General features: G+C 51.5%; 1 protein-coding gene and 1 pseudogene across 4 annotated transcripts in view; both read right to left on the bottom strand.

The window, feature by feature from the left end:
• CELF5 (CUGBP Elav-like family member 5) overlaps positions 1 to 5,726 on the bottom strand; it is a 39,664-nt gene extending 33,938 nt beyond the window's left edge. The window contains exon 1 of one of the 4 annotated variants that reach the window (XM_068661863.1): positions 5,432 to 5,726. In XM_068661863.1, coding sequence (XP_068517964.1) covers positions 5,432 to 5,726 — 295 coding nt within the window. Of the gene's footprint in view, positions 1 to 2,696; positions 2,863 to 5,431 lie in introns of those variants that run through there. The other 3 variants (XM_068661866.1, XM_068661864.1, XM_068661865.1) reach the window with 3 other exon arrangements.
• A 1,356-nt stretch (positions 5,727 to 7,082) lies between these two features.
• On the bottom strand, positions 7,083 to 12,259 carry LOC137844771 (activated RNA polymerase II transcriptional coactivator p15-like; annotated as a pseudogene).
• Between the last annotated feature and the right edge of the window lie 3,023 nt (positions 12,260 to 15,282).

Below are 15,282 nucleotides of genomic sequence, written 5' to 3'. Positions count from 1 at the left end.
ACATCTGACCCCCTCATTCACACCCCTCCAACTCCCTGTGGCATTTCACATCCTAAGCAAAGGCAAGACACGTCCCTTCAGCTTGTTACCGAATGTCAGCATGGATACAGTCGTGTCAGGGTTGCAGAGGCATCGTTAGAGCCCAGAGAATCCTGTTCTTTTGCCTTCGCTTTCTCATGCCTTGCTTGACGTTCTCCAAAGCCTCTTCAGCTCCCTTTGGATCCAGTAGTGAAGACAGGAGAAGGCCTGCCTGGATCTCTCCCCCCGCCTCAGAGGAGCTCCATGGTACAGAACATTTTTAGGCCACGGGGAAGCCAGCTGCTCAGGACAATGCCAATCCACGGCAACAAGATTATGTTATTCTTTTACCCCAGCTCCCATCAGTTGCTGCAGCTGAGCAATTCTTACCTGTCCTCATAGCTCCTGCTAGAATCCCCCCTCCACAAACAACACAGGAGTATTAGATATTTCAAACAAATCATTAAAGCTCCTTATTGGACAGGTTTTGAACTGAGAATGCTGCACCAAGGCAAATATGGGATCACCAGCTAATTTAACAAATGCAACAGGAACAGAGAACATGCAGGTAAACTTTACTTCTCATGGCAGAGGCAGCTAGCCCTACCATGGGGGAGAAGCACCCCTTTGCTTTCTCTCTCCCCTCTCAGACAGCCGTGATGTCAAGCATGAGGAAAAGCCTCAAAAGCACCTGTATAACCAGAGAGACCAAGCCCATTTTTAACAGATTTGGAGGCCCGGTCACCATAGTTCCAAACACAGATGCTGGCCTGCTTGCTTCCAGCTGCTGCACTGAGATAATCAAGGTGAGATTTAGCACATAAAACTCTCAAGTCAGGAGCTGTGAATTAGCAATTTATCAGATTTGTATGAATTGGTACCACATCCACACATAATGATGACAACATCCTTGCCTCAGCCTGACAGAGCCACCCGGACACAGAGAAGAGTGCCCTTCTTTTATCAGCAATCTACTCAACAGTGGGAAGACATCCACGGAGCTGCAACAGGGCCCAAGCCACTCTCACTTCCACGTTTCCTGCTTTAGTTAACAGCAAATTCAGGTCACTGGCCGACAGGCTCACGCCACCCTGGGCACTTGTAACGCCCGGCCCGTTGTGCCTGCTGAGACAGTGTTAGAAATGCCTGGGGCTGCCAGGAGCTTCAGAATCACTGGCTGTTTCCAACATGCTCACGCCAGACAGAAACAGAGAGAGCGGAGCCTCGGCCTCTGAAACAGCGAACCCACCGGCTCCAGCACTCGCTGCGTCAGACAGAGCTGGGGAGCCTGACCAAACCCACCAGGGGCTGAGTGCTGGTTCACGGTGGAACACACGGCACGACAGGTCTGACGCCCACTCACCAGCTGTGCCATAAGTCGCCAAAGGCTCCACAACATGCCAGAGGGAAAAGGATGAGGCAGAGAGCCCCAGGACTTTGCCAGCCATCCTTTGGCAGCAGAAACAGCACCAGGGGCTGCTCCAAAGGATCACAAAAGCCTTCCAAAGAGCTACCAGCCAGGAAATGCCTTTCCCACCTTCCCAGACGTCAAACACAGACCATCCAACTGAAAATCCTGGTGTAGGTTGTCAGCTCCCTTTGAAACAAGAGACACGGCGTGCTGCTACTGCACAGACACTGCACAGGAAGTCACCCTGTCCTCCAGCACGAGTGTTTGTTAGTGACAATACTCTGCTCTGCCATCCTCTGGCACCTGCCCTCCCTCAGCTCCTCTGTGCATGTGACCATGAGTAATTAGTTCATTAAAATGGAAAAATTCATTAAAATTTTGCAAAAAGATAAACGGACAGGGAGGATGGACTTTACCAGTTGCTGGCCTTCAGGGACTTGTCTGCCAGCCTGCAGCACAGGAAAAATCATGGAAGACAGCAAAAACAACCAGAGGGCTGGAATTTAAGGAGGCTGAACACTGAAAGAAAACAGGACTCAAAAGTCAGCAGGGAACCCACTCCACAGGTCTTCCCTGGCTGTGTGCTTGGGTGTATGTCTATCCTACACCTGTAACTGAATGCAGGTGGTGTCCCATGAATTACAGGCTTCTTGGGACTACACCACGCGTCGGTGCCAGGCCTCCCAGAATGAGCTACCACCTAGATGGACAGACCTGCACTGTGATCACATTTTGCTTCTGCTTTCAAGAGGCAATGGGGTACGCTGCCTTCGGCTGACTCCAGAAGAGGCTGCATGGTTTGTGTGGGTGCTGCCCTCCGAAGGCTGTGTGTGGGTCAAGGTGCCTCACACTATTACCTACCCATCCTACTCCCACCAGCTCCAGAAGGGTTTTCAGCTCCCTGCAAGCAAAACCCAGCCTTGCTCCACTTGCAAGACATTGCAGCAAAAACATAGTATGTGCCAGACTCTCCCTACAAACCACACATTGACTCTGGGATTTGCAGTTCCTTCAGAACCTAAGCATTACTCTAGACATCATCAGTCTAAAGCCTTGAGTAAGAAAAGGCTGTCAGTTTGCAGAAGAGAGGGCTTTTCAGATTCAACTTAGAATTTAAAATCTCGTCAAATACTTCAGCAAGGGAAGCAGGGAGTCAGCAGGGAGCTTATCTACAAGCCTACAGAAGCTGAGTCAAAATTCAGCTGCTAGCGAGGCACAGGACACTGAGATTGTTATTGCATCCTTGCCCTTTGGAAAAGTCACCCACCTGTCCCCTGATGCCCTGTGAGAGGGTTGCTCCTGCCACTGCGATTTCCCAGCAGTTCAGTTCCATATCTCATACTACGGAGTCTCTCGGCTTCCTCTCTTGTGGCACTGCAAGGAAATCCATGCAGGAGAGCACAGCAGACACTCTTGTAGGAACTGCATTCTGCCCAATCCTGGAACCTGAGGCCAAAAAATTCCACTTGATTCTCCCTCATCAGTCTCCTCTGACCCATTGCAGAAGCCTGTTCAAATGCCTCCCTCTTCTTTACGTGAAAATATTAGCTTTACAAGAAACACAGCCATTAAAATGCAAATACATCTGTGATTAACATAAACGGAAACACTGCCTCATGAATGCTATTAGGAGACTGGAATAACATCAACTACCAATAGCCAGGTTCCTGAGGCCATTAACAGTCAGGCACTAACAAAGCCACTTCATAACTCTGTTTGTTTCTGCTACACCTGTAAGATCTTCCTCCACCTCCAGAGGATTCTTCAGTTCTCAGCCCACGTACAAGACAGTCCACAGGGGACAGCTCTCGGACTCCACAGTCCAATTCACACCTTCATGCCCCCAGCCAGCCCTTTCCGTCTTTCCATCCTCCCTGGGGACGGGAGGAGCTGCTCAACTCCCAGTGTTAAGCTGCAAGGGATTGCAAGAGGAGTTGTTGGTCTTTACTGGTAGTGCTGGCTTCTCAGACAAGTGTTTTTCCCCATTTTGTAAAAGAAAAAGAAAAAGCAGATGGAAGATGCACGCAAGCTCTCAATCACTCCTTGCTGCAGATCAGGGAATGGGGGGAAAGAAAACTTAATCTGCTGTTTCAACTGCCCCAGAAAGATTCTGTATGGTGCAGGGATGAGTGTGTAAGATTTGCCAAAGCCTTCCACAGCCCAGGGGCTGCGAAGCCCTGACCAGGCCCTGTGACAGTGCTTCCCCTGCTGCCGGCACCCTGCAGGCCTGCTGATACCACAGGGAGCAGAGCAGCTCCTCGCCAGCTTAGCCTTCTTGCATGCAGCCTGCACTGAGACTCAGTAAGATGGGAGGGGAAGTCTGGGGCCAGGGATGCCTGGACTGTGGGTCGAACTTGTTCACTGGATATTAAACCCCTCTGCATCCTTGTGGAGGAATGACATGCATGGCTGAGTCCCAAACCAGGCTGAGGGTCTGCACATAACCCAAGCCAGCAGGAAAGGAATCCCACTCTTTCCATTTGTACAAAACAGAGGGACCAAAAGAAATGGAAGATGTGTGGAGATGGCTGTACAGCAGCCACCAGAAGAACCTGCACATCCGAATGGCCTTCTCTAGCCAGAACAGAGAACAATGCCTGACCAACACCCGCACCCACTCAAAAACATCAAAACCAAAGGAACATTTATTTTGCTGCATGAACCCTGCATTTAGCAAGTTCCTCTCACACCGATGCAGCTAATACCAGTGCTGCCCCCTCTAACTCCCCATCTCCAGAATCTGCCTCCTGCCTGGAGCACGACCTCAGAGCACACAGCCTGTACTAAATAAGCAACCGCAATGAAACGTGTGATCACCTCTTGCCTTGGGCCCATTCTCTTCCTGCTGGGTTTGGAACCTGGCTGCTCGCTGTCAGACGGTACCAGGTTCAGGCTTGGTCCCACACACACACCAACACGCGAGCACACGACATTTTGGTCCTCCAGTCCCAAGTCAAACTTGCTTCTTCAGCTAAATTCAAACCAGCCCAACTCTGACAGGCTTCAATGAGGAACTTTGTCTTTTTATGCTGGGGCTAGATTTGATTTTTTGTTTGGAAATAAACTCATTTTTCTGTCGTCCCCTTCTCTCTCTGCTCAGTTTGGAAGTACTGGACTAGCCATGGCACCCACAATTTGGGTTGTTTTTTTGCATTTTGTCTGTTGATTTTTTTTTTTAAGTTTTCACCACAACATGAAACCAAAGGCATCAGGACTGAATGCAACTCCCCCCCCTCTGGTGGGCACTGCCACACAGCCCCATCACAAATCATCGTAAGGCACAGAGGCCCAGGCCAAGCACTGACAGCTGTACGGGCACTTACTGTAGGTTACCTGCAGGCTCTGCACGTACCAGGAAGCGGTGCTGAGATCGCTCTATCAGATCTCACAGCAAGCGGGCTCTGTGAATTCCCATTCATTGCTGGAGCAGCAGCGATCCCAAGATCCTGAACGCCTGCTACGGGTGGGCTGGAACTGCTCCACAGAGGGAGCTGACATACTGAACGCGACAGCTATTCAAAATACAGCTTTCAGACGCAACAATGAAGGTAGCTAAACAACCTCCTCAAACTTTCCAGCATACACTAAAGCTCTCCCAGCTCTGGAAGGCCCCTGCTCTCTGCCAGCCGCCCCCGTGAGCGGCAGCTCTGGCCACTTCCATTCTTTGTCACGCAGACTTCGGCTCCGTGGCACCGTACCGCGGCCGGGGAGGGGGTCCGAGGGCACGGCGAGCGCTGCCGCCCCTTTCCCGAGGGCTCCTCCGAGGGCTCCCGGTGCGGGCCTCGGCGACCCCGGCCCGCTCGGCGGCGCTTTTGTCACGGCGGCCCCGCTCCGGGGCGCCGGGGGTCGTCGGGGCCTCCGGGGGCCCGGCGGGAGGGAGGCGGCGCGGGCCGGGCCGGGGCTCGGGGCCGCCCCCGGGTCAGCGGGCGGGGGGCGCCGAGCCCCGGGGACGGGGGCGCGGGGGCAGAACCGGGGCGCGGGGAGCCGGCGGCGGCCGCTCACCCTTGTGCATGCCGGTGTAGCGGTCCTTGAGCACGGTGAGCTCGTAGATCTTGCCGAACTGCTCGAAGAGCGGCTTCAGGTCCTTCTCCTCCAGGTTGCGCGGGATCTGCCCCACGAACAGCTTGATGGCGTCCAGGTCCTTCATGCCGCCGGGCTGCGCGGGGGGCTCCGCGCCGCCGCTGCTGCTCATGGGGGAGGCTCGGCGCGGCGGCGGCGGCGGCGGCGGCGGGGCGGGCGGGAGCGGCGGCGGCGGCGGCGGCTGCCTCCTCGCCTCGCCCTCGCGGAGTCTGGCCATGCCCCGCGCCCGGCGCGGCTGCGGGCGGGCGGCCGGGGGAGGCAGCGCGGCTGGGAACGGCCCCGCCGCCAGCGCCGCCGCCGCGGCGCCACAAAGGAGCGCTCGGCAGCGACCCCTGCGGGCCCGCGGCGGCGGCGGCGCGGGGCCGGGGCCCCTCGGCCGGGGGAGCCGCGCGGCTGCGGGCGGCTGCCGCGGAGGAACCGGGGGGCCCCGCTCCGCCCGCGGCCCCCGGGCCCAGCCCCCGCAGCCCGCGGGAGAGCTCCCGGCAGCCGCGGGCGGGCCCGGGGCTCTCGGCAGGAGCTCCCACAGGAGCCGGGGCCGCTCCCGGGACGGCCTGCCCCGGGCTCTCGGGGAACGAGGCGGCGCCGTTCCCGGGGGAAGGGGAGCTCGCTCCGTGCTGCCGGCGGGGGAGGCGGGCCGCGACCCCCTGCCTCCGCGCTCGTCTTCGGAAATCGGCAGCGAGCCCCCTTCCTCTCGGTGCCTCGGCACGGGGGGCTGCAGGCAAAGCAACTGCTTGAAGCAGAAAATTGCCCGAGTGCAGCGGGGCAGCGAGCACCACCCCGAGCACCTGTCCCGAGGCTGAGCTGCAACAGCCCCCCCCCGGCCCCTTCCTGACAACCCCTGGCCAGGTCCCTCTGTCCCAGGCCGACCCAGACAAAAGCCCCCTGCTCCTGGAAAGCTCAGCTGCTACCCGCAGCCTGGCAGCGGTATTTCCAGCCAGGTCCTGTTCAGGCTGCAGTGGATGGTCTGAAGCAGCTGGCACGTCCTTGTTTCAGCAGCCATTGTTGCTGCCAGGGGCAGATCTGCCTCCTTGCATCACCACGGGGACTGCTCTCCCACCAGCTCCTCCAGCTCACACAGATGCTGTGAGGCAGCAGAGGACATTAGCTGTCTAAGCACATTCAGGTGGCCCAGGCCTTCTCATCATTGCTCCCATCTCCGCTACACCAGGGTGATGCTCAGGCACCCGACACCCGAGGCTTTTGCTCCACGAGGAACAGCTGCCCTCACTGGCGCAGTCGCAGGGATGCAGTCGCAGGGATGCAGCCCAGGCCCAAGGCTTCACAAAGGAGCAGGGTGCAGGCACAGTGTGGCCTCTCTCCTCCACCTTGCTCTGCATCTCTGCCAGCAGCTCCCAGTACTCTTGTCCTGGATCCTGAGGGTGGATGGAAGCAGTGGGCAGAGGAGGAGGGACCTGCTATCCAACACATGCACCCGGTGCAACAACAGCTCAGTGCTCCCAAACACAGCAGCCCAACTCAAATTCCCCTCATGCCTGCTCCTCACATCTTATCCTCCCTCCTTCCTGCCCTCTCCCCACAGTGCCCTACATACTAGCTCACACAGCTCAAATACTGCCCAGATATTATGCCTGATTTTACAAAAAAAAGTCTGAAAATACCCCAGCAATAGTTTGGTATCTGAAGAAAATATCAGTTCCTTCGTGTCACTTGAAGGTTTCTGCTCTGGAGTAAGAGGTTCTGCAGAGAAAACTGCTTCAAAACAGACAGATTGACAGTGTAAGAGAAAGACAAGCAAAAGAATACAACTTACTGCTGTAACCTTTCATCCTCTCATTTACCAAGACTTTGTTGGTTACTTTTGGTTGGGGTAACAGATATCCAATGAATCTCGCATTAACTTTTTAACATTTTAACTTTCCGACAAACCAAAAATTAACTATTTTGTGACTTTACGAAAGTTTACAAAGTTCTTTATCTTCCCATTACATTTAGCCTCTGAAGAGTGTATTACGGCATTATATCAGTGATACTCCCTGGGAATAAGCTTGCGGCACAACCAACCTGCCTCTGCGCCACTGTAGTACACTGGTGCTCTCGCACTACTGGAGTCAAAGAAATACAACGCTGAGCTAGAGACTAGCTGAATGCAGGATCAGAGGGGAATGCCTCAGTCATTAAGTCTGCCCATTTCCACCCCACCCACGCAGCTACAGGACCAAGCCCTTCAAAATTTAGTTAAGAGACAATTTTATGGGGAAAGATTTTTTTTTGCTCTCTTGCTCTCCCTAGCAAAAGTTCAGCAGTTACAAGCTCAGCATTTAGGAAAGCTTATTTTCAATTCACAGCTCTACCCCGCATCTTCCACACAATCCTGAGCTGTTGCAGCCCCAGCACCTCTACAGAGCAAGGGCCTTAGTACCTCCTACTTCAATGAGGTGTTGCAAGTGTCAGATGGATATATTTAAGAGTAGGAAGTATTCGGATACTATGGAAACCAGGGCAAGGGAAGAACCTAAAATAGATGGAAGACGCAAGCTGTTGCAAAGTCTGGAAAAGTCTTGCTGAGGAAGGCTGTGCTTGCCACAGCCGATATCAGAGTGTGAACCGTTCAGAGCTCAAGGAGAAAACACCCTCTTTCTACTCTTTCCATAGCTTGTAATTTTTCCTCTTTCCATCTTAGGCTTTTAATTTCCCCTCTGTTTAATAAGCCTCCTACTTACAAGCTCCTTTGAATGATTTACATCCTAGCTTGCCTTTCCCATGGCCTGGAGTAGACTGCCGTCTGACTGCAGGATTATTGGGACTATGTCATAAGAATAAACACTAAAGAGCACTCTCTTGAAAGAGAAATACGACAGCAACCTACAAACAATGGTGCCTGAAACAAGGAGTTAAGTTGCCAGCCTGTGAAATGCTACCTCTCCTTCTTATAATGCAAACACATTCATTGTACATATTCAACCTCTACAAACAAACCAGTTGCTGAAGTATAACAACTGCTGCACTCAAAAAAAAAGAAAAAGTCACACAAACACAGAAAGCACTTGGAATAGCCAAAACAGCATGTGGAAGAAACACAGAAGATGCCAACATGAAGTATACAAAAGCCATCTTACTCAACACCCAACCAAGTGGAAGACAGTAACAGATGCGGAGCAGTCAAAGCACTCCACAGGGCAGACTGCCAGCCATCCACCCCTGGAAAGCCAGGCTGGAGTTATGGTTCCCTCACTGGCACAGACCTCAAGGCTGCTTGAGACCAGAAGTGCTTCAGTCTTACTTCACAGCACTGGCTCTGGTTCCACCTGCTCATTACAAGCTACTTCTTGAAAATAAGAAGAGTCTCTGGCCTTTTTAGCATTACCACCGCCTTAATGACAAAGCCCCAGCCAGGCGAGGGAAAAACTCCGGGCAGGAATTCTTGGCCCTAGGATTCTCAGTGCATTCAAGGGGAAAGAAACTGATTGAAGGTGTCCAACATTCTTCGTCTTAGAATATCTTGACTGCAGCATCAATATGAGGAATGATTTCCTTCAGCCGGTTCCACTGTTCTGCAGACAGGGCGATCCCTAGAAATAGAGGAAAAAGAGGTTTCAGAGCAGGTAAGGGGTAAGCACCAAGTAGCACCCCCATACTGGCTCCTTCAGACTAGCTGCAAAAGGGAAAGCTGGAATCTGAGATAGAGGCCCAGACCAGAAACAGAGGTAGCCTTCTGAGCATGGTAGTTGTATCTGTGCTTCAGCACCCGCATCAAGAAGCACCCAGTGCTATCACAGAAACACAATGTCAGAACGTAAGCTCATGTTGCCTTTCAGGGAGTCCCACAGCCCCTTAAGAGTCTGTTCCCTAGAAGAATACCCACTGATATGAGCTGGAAAGGGATTCTAGGAAAGTCTTACTTCACCCAGTTCAGACGCCATCCTTTCCACTGCCCAAAGGGAGTGCCGGCTGTAGCTCTATTTAGAAAGCCTGCTGCTAACAAGAAATTGGTACTATAGCTTCAACACTAGAGAAGAATTGGCTTCTTTTTAGATCCAGTAGAGATAAGGTCTTCATCTCCCTTAGGAAACAAAGATGGTGGAATTGCTGAGTGTGTTCCAGCAAGATATTACCGGCTTGTTCCTTTTGGATCTGTTAAGAAGTACATTAAAGAACTAGGGCCTGAGCTTTATTAATTTCTCTAGATAAAAGTCAGGGGCCAAGAACTGAGAAAAAAATAGCAGAGGCATTACTTAAATGAAGAATATTTCTTCACGATTTCTGTTGTAACAGGTCTTCTGTCTTATTTTGCAGCTGTGCTTCTTCCAGCCTGGAAGGAGCCCACAATACTCCTTTCCTTCTCTGCTCCAAAGGCACAGAAAGCCTTCATGGCTCTGCTTCCAACTTTCATTACAGCATACCCTCTTTGTGAGTAATTCATAGCTTTAACTTCTCTGAAGAAAATTAATTTCTGTAAGGAAAAACACGTTTAGTGGTTATGAAGCAAACCAAGCTGAAAGTCATCTGCCTTGACACAAAAATCAATAGCAAGGGCCAAAAAGTTCCTCAAGGAATCCCACATTATCTGAATCTTTGCTGAGTGCTACAGCACACGTGGCAAGAGAGAAGAGTGACCTAACAGCCTGGAGCCCGTGAACTTTGAGGCAAGCTGGCAAGTCATCGTCAAAGTCTCAAAGCAAAAGGCCTACACTAAACAGTGACTCATCAGTTAAAGAGCTCTGAAGAAAAATGTGTTTTCTCTGTTGCAGCTCCCTTTGCTTGCATTGCCTGCTCAGGTTGCACTGCTGCAATGAGCCACCAAGTTGTGCCACTCTATTGCATCATCAAATACCTTGCCAGGAAAAGGCACACCTAACCCAGTGACATGGAAGTCTCAGCAGGGATCCAGGAGTCTTAACATTTCCACCTCCATGTGGAAGGGGAAGGATGGATTTGTTTCTGAGAGGCTCTCCTTGCCAAACACAGCTCCACCATCGGATTACAGGCAAACCTACAAAATGCCACCTTTCTGTCCTCGGCATCATCAATGCCAAAAGAGAAGTTTGTTAGCAGTAGGACACTAGGACTAGTAGGCAGCAGAGGCAGTGATTTCAGCCTCCTCCACCACACAGTTCTGCCCCTGCCAACAGCCCAAGAAGGGACTGTTGATGAGAGGTGGAACCAGAGTCCTTAACAGCAGCTGCCAGCACCTCTCCTCATAGCAGTCATGCCAACCTCGAGATCTCACTAGAGGCTTGTACTCACCCCTGCTTTGTGCTTTCTTCAGCTTTTGCCACGCAGACTGAGAAAGCTCTAAACGCTCTGAGCTGTTTGCTCAGCACCCCAGCCCCTCAGCATGGCACACACAGATCTCCCTAGTGCTGAGAAGGCAATGCTAAGCCAGAGGCAGAACCACCGCCTAAAGAAGGTAGCTGTACCTTTCCTCCCCAGCTTCATGTCTCCCTCCTTGTCCACATAGAACTCCCTGATGTCCACGAGGACCTTCCCCTTGAAGCGGGACACTCGGACGTATCGCATCTTCCCAGTCTGCAGGTGTACAGAACCAGCATTAAGCCCAGCTCCATGACAAGCTCCTCGGCAGCCCGGAGGGCTCTGGGTTATTCACAGCACGAGGAGTGGTGGAGGAACAGCAGGCAGCCAAGGCGCGCCCCAGGAAGTCAGCCCAGCTAGGAAACACTCCGTCCCAGCACAGGAGGTGCCGGCGGGGAGCCCCGGACGAGGGGCAGGAAGGTGCATTCTGGAGCCAGGCCCTGCGTACCCTCTTCTTCGCTGTCTTAACCCTGGGGCTTTGCTGTCACCCCCGGAGGTCTGGCCTCACTTTTTGGCCTTTTCTCTGCCTTAGAAGACATCTCTTTCTTTCCTTCTTTCCTTCTTTCCTAGAAAAAGGGACCACCAGCTGCAACAGCCACAGCGAAGGAGCCGCAGCCCTTCGTCCCGTAGCCAGCGCACACCGCGGCTGCCGCGCGCCCCCCCACGACCCGAGGGAGGCCGGGCCCGGGGCCGCCCCCGGCGGTGAAGCGGCGGCCGGGCGGCTTCCCCCGCGCCCCGGAGCGGTGGCCGCGGTGACCTCCCCGCCCCCCCCCCGTCCTCCCCCGGGCCGCTCGACCCCACTCTCCCCGCCGGCAGCGCCCGGCCCGGCCCCTCTCGCCCCCGGCGGAGCGCAGCGCCCGCAGCCGCCCGCCCGCTCCCGGGCCGCCGGGAGGGGCCGGCCGGGGGCGCCCCGCTGCAGCGGCCGCCGAGGGGCCCGGCCGGCGGGGCCGGGGCTCGGGCCGGGGGCGGAGGGGCCGCAGCAGGCGGAGCCTCCCCGGGCGGCCGCAGGGATCGGGCGCGGCGGCCTCCCGCTCAGCTGCCCCACGGAGCGGGCCGGCCCTCGCCCCGCCGAGCTGCCGGGGAACAGCCGGGAACCGGGGATTTGCTCGCTTCGGGGTGCCAGCAGCTGGCTCGGGCTCTGTAAGGTTTTCTGTCAAACTCTGTTACTGGTGGCAGCGTAGAAGGGATGCCGGCCGCCTGCCCCTAAGCACGTGCGTGTCCTCTCTTTCTGCAGGGGGTCCGTTCCCCCCCCTTTTGTATATAGCCCAGCTTTTTAAGTTTCCAGCACCGCATCGTTCTCCAACAAATCTGTTCGTCAAACCTACTCACACTTGGTTTATTTTTCCAAATGAAAAAGGGACAAAGAAGGAAATGAAAAATGCTAAAATATTTAGATACCATTACATTTATAATCAGAAAAATGTTAATAAACTGAATTGACTCTGCTATTCGTTTTTAAATACTCACCTCAATATACATTTGTTCTTGAGGACACACGAGAGATAAATGAGTTAACATTACTAGATAAATCAACACTTTTTCCTGAGCTGCAAACGTTTCAGATTACAACTTTTGAAGTTGCTATCCAATAACTACAAGTGAAAACTAAGCAAATCAAAGGGAGCAAGTAAGAGTCCACACTTCAACACCCAGAGGCCTAATCTACTGGGACACATGGTAGCACCCCCATTATTTCAGATCAGGAAGTCAAACTGCACAGCTCTTAAATGTGCTTAAAAGCTTGGCCATGAGGTGTTGGAGGAGCTCTGTTTTGGTTTGTGTTATGAACACGAGCAAGTGTGATTTAAAAAACAAACAAAACAACAACAAAAAAATCACCCAAACCCAATGCCCACAATAATTTGGGGGTAGTTGTGATTTTAAAGGTTTAAAATAGATTGTAGTTACTCTTCCAGCCACAGGTAGTGGGGTACCTAGATCCATTTTGACTTCAAGGTCCTTCCTCTTAGCACTCTGTGAGTACAGGGGTGGAACTCATATTGCACAGCAGTACTTATAGCAGGGAACCTCTCTGATTTGGGAGACAAATTACAGGAGTCCAAACTACTCACATGTAATCCCTAGTGCCTCAGGTAGGGGGGAGAGAAGTGGACAGAAAGAATGAAACAGCTTCAGTGTTTAAATCCTGCTGGAAACGCAAATTTCTGCAAACCACACACTTTGACAGCATCAATACAACAGGTGAAGTCAGATAGTAAAGAATACTGATTTATGGCTAGGAAGGTAATTGCTAGCTAGTTGTGTATATGCGGACGTGTACTGTCATGCTTCTTCCTTCCAGGCCAAGGAAACTCATGATAAAAGGATAGGTAAAAATAGGGGTGTGAGGATCTGCTACACAGAGCTCCTGTGTAATGTGGTGAACTTTATTGTACCAGAACAGCTCCTGCATTTCTGCCTCTGTGTGTCACGTTGGTAACAGGAGGAAGGGGATGTGCTGCAGTATGCATCAGCACCATTATTCTTGTTCTTTTAAAACCTAGCAGAATAGTAGGGGCTATTTACATGCTTCTCTGTCAACTTCCCAAAGGAAACATAGCAACATTGGAACTAAGTTCACTTCCAGGATGGGCACTCTGTTCCAGCTACGATAAAGTTGGAATTTGACCATCTCAGATTTGAGTATAGAATGTTTCAACATATACACACTTTGATCAGAAGCATAAACCCTTATCTGTATCAGGAAATACTTTCTATGGCAGTCAGGTAACTATAATGAAACACATCTAATTACGGGATAAATTACCCTCGTGCATGACAGAACAATGCACTGTCCCAACTGCCCCTGAAGTTTATGAACTTTCTCCATTTACCTCTTTCAACCTTTCTCTTACACAGATGCCACTGGCTTCTGGCACTGCACCAGAAGAGTTATTTTACTGTTTAAGCCACAAGGAGATAAAGCGTTTCCTTTAATGCTACAGCCCTGCCAAGGACATAGCTGGAAAACTGAAGGTTGATAGTCTCCACTGCAAGGAAGGAATGCTCTGGGCCTGTTCTGCCTCTAAAATTTACAAGTAGTGGCAACTGAAAGTGCATCAAGTTGAGCTGAAGCAGGATCGCTAATAATTTTGGCTTTCTTATTTGTTTCTATTGAAGTAATAGAGTTTCATTAAGCTTGGTTAAGCAATATGCTGGACTGGAGGGGACACACCCTGTCCAAGAGTAACATGCTAGAAACATACAATACAGCTGGAGGCCTCTGGTATCACTTCCAGCTGTTCAGAACCTAGAGAGAAGCTCTCCAGATATCCACTGCACCGTGTGTGTTCTATACCTACACAGTCCAGATCTACACCTTTCCAGAGCACAGTACGTACAGTCCCTCAGTGCAGAGCATAACGATCAGTGGAACACAACCAAAGCTCATCTTCTAGCCACCCAAGAACAAGCAACCACTTTCTGAAGTCATTATAAATTCATTTGGCAGAGAAGCATCACAAATGCTTCATACATGCAGAGAGACATATTTCAACAGCACAAAAAAAAAAAAAAACACGCTAGAAAAAAGGCAAGTTTTCCTGTAGAGCTGATATTTCAGGAGTGCTTGATACCATGCCACCTGCTGATATTACAGGGAGCCACAGACAATAGCATGCTCTCCTTGAGAAGAAAAGACCCTTTAAAGTACAAGTTGCTATGCATTAGCAGAAAGCATGCACAATGGGGCAAAGGTACTCCAAAGAGACTACAGCAAAAGAAACAAAGATGGATGGAAACCCATGCTTTTGTCATCCCCCCCTACAGACAATGGCACATGTGTAACGGCCTTAAAAAAAAACAAAAACACTTTAAGGAGCATGCACACAGCAGCTGTGGTGCACACAAGGATGCACAGCTTTAATTTTCCTTGCGTAAAAAAAAAAAGTGACGCCATCATTCAAATCCACAAGAGCTTTCAGCCTCTGTAAGAAATGCTACTTTAAATAAAAGCAGTTGTTTAAAAGAAAGAAAAAAAAATAAGTAGTCAACATAGCTTGTCATAGCTTTCTGCATATGAGGAAGCAAACTAAAGAAAGGTCTCAAGGAGACTTTGTTGAGTGGCAGGACAGTGGTCTTCATTCAGTCCACCCTCTAGAACTACAGCTAGCCTAAGACTTGTAGTCAAAAATCTTGATACATTCCAGAAGAACCTGGGGGTAAACGAAGTACAGCACTGCCCAGAAAGCATACCCACTTCTCACCAGAACCTGGTAAGAAGTACCGTCCTGCTTCTCTCAGTCAGCAGAATGCAAGAAAAGCTTAAACTTCAGATGACGGCAGTGCTGGAGCAACTGGCTACCTGGCCCTCAACAGCTTCACGCAGCACTCACAACGAGACTGCCAATGCTTCTGGACAGCGAGAGCTAACTACAGACAAGGCTTGGCCGAGTATAAATGTAAAAGAGTGAGTTCCAAGATAGGATCTCATGGTTACAGTCCTCAAAACTGACACTTAAAATGACATTCATAAAACTTGTGTGTTTTGTTTGTTTGTTTTG

The sequence above is a fragment of the Anas acuta genome, chromosome 26, assembly GCF_963932015.1.
Source record: "Anas acuta chromosome 26, bAnaAcu1.1, whole genome shotgun sequence".
Classification (NCBI taxonomy): Eukaryota; Metazoa; Chordata; class Aves; order Anseriformes; family Anatidae; genus Anas; species Anas acuta.
Note: the sequence above shows the minus strand (reverse complement) of the source record. Positions and strands in the feature narration are given on the sequence as shown.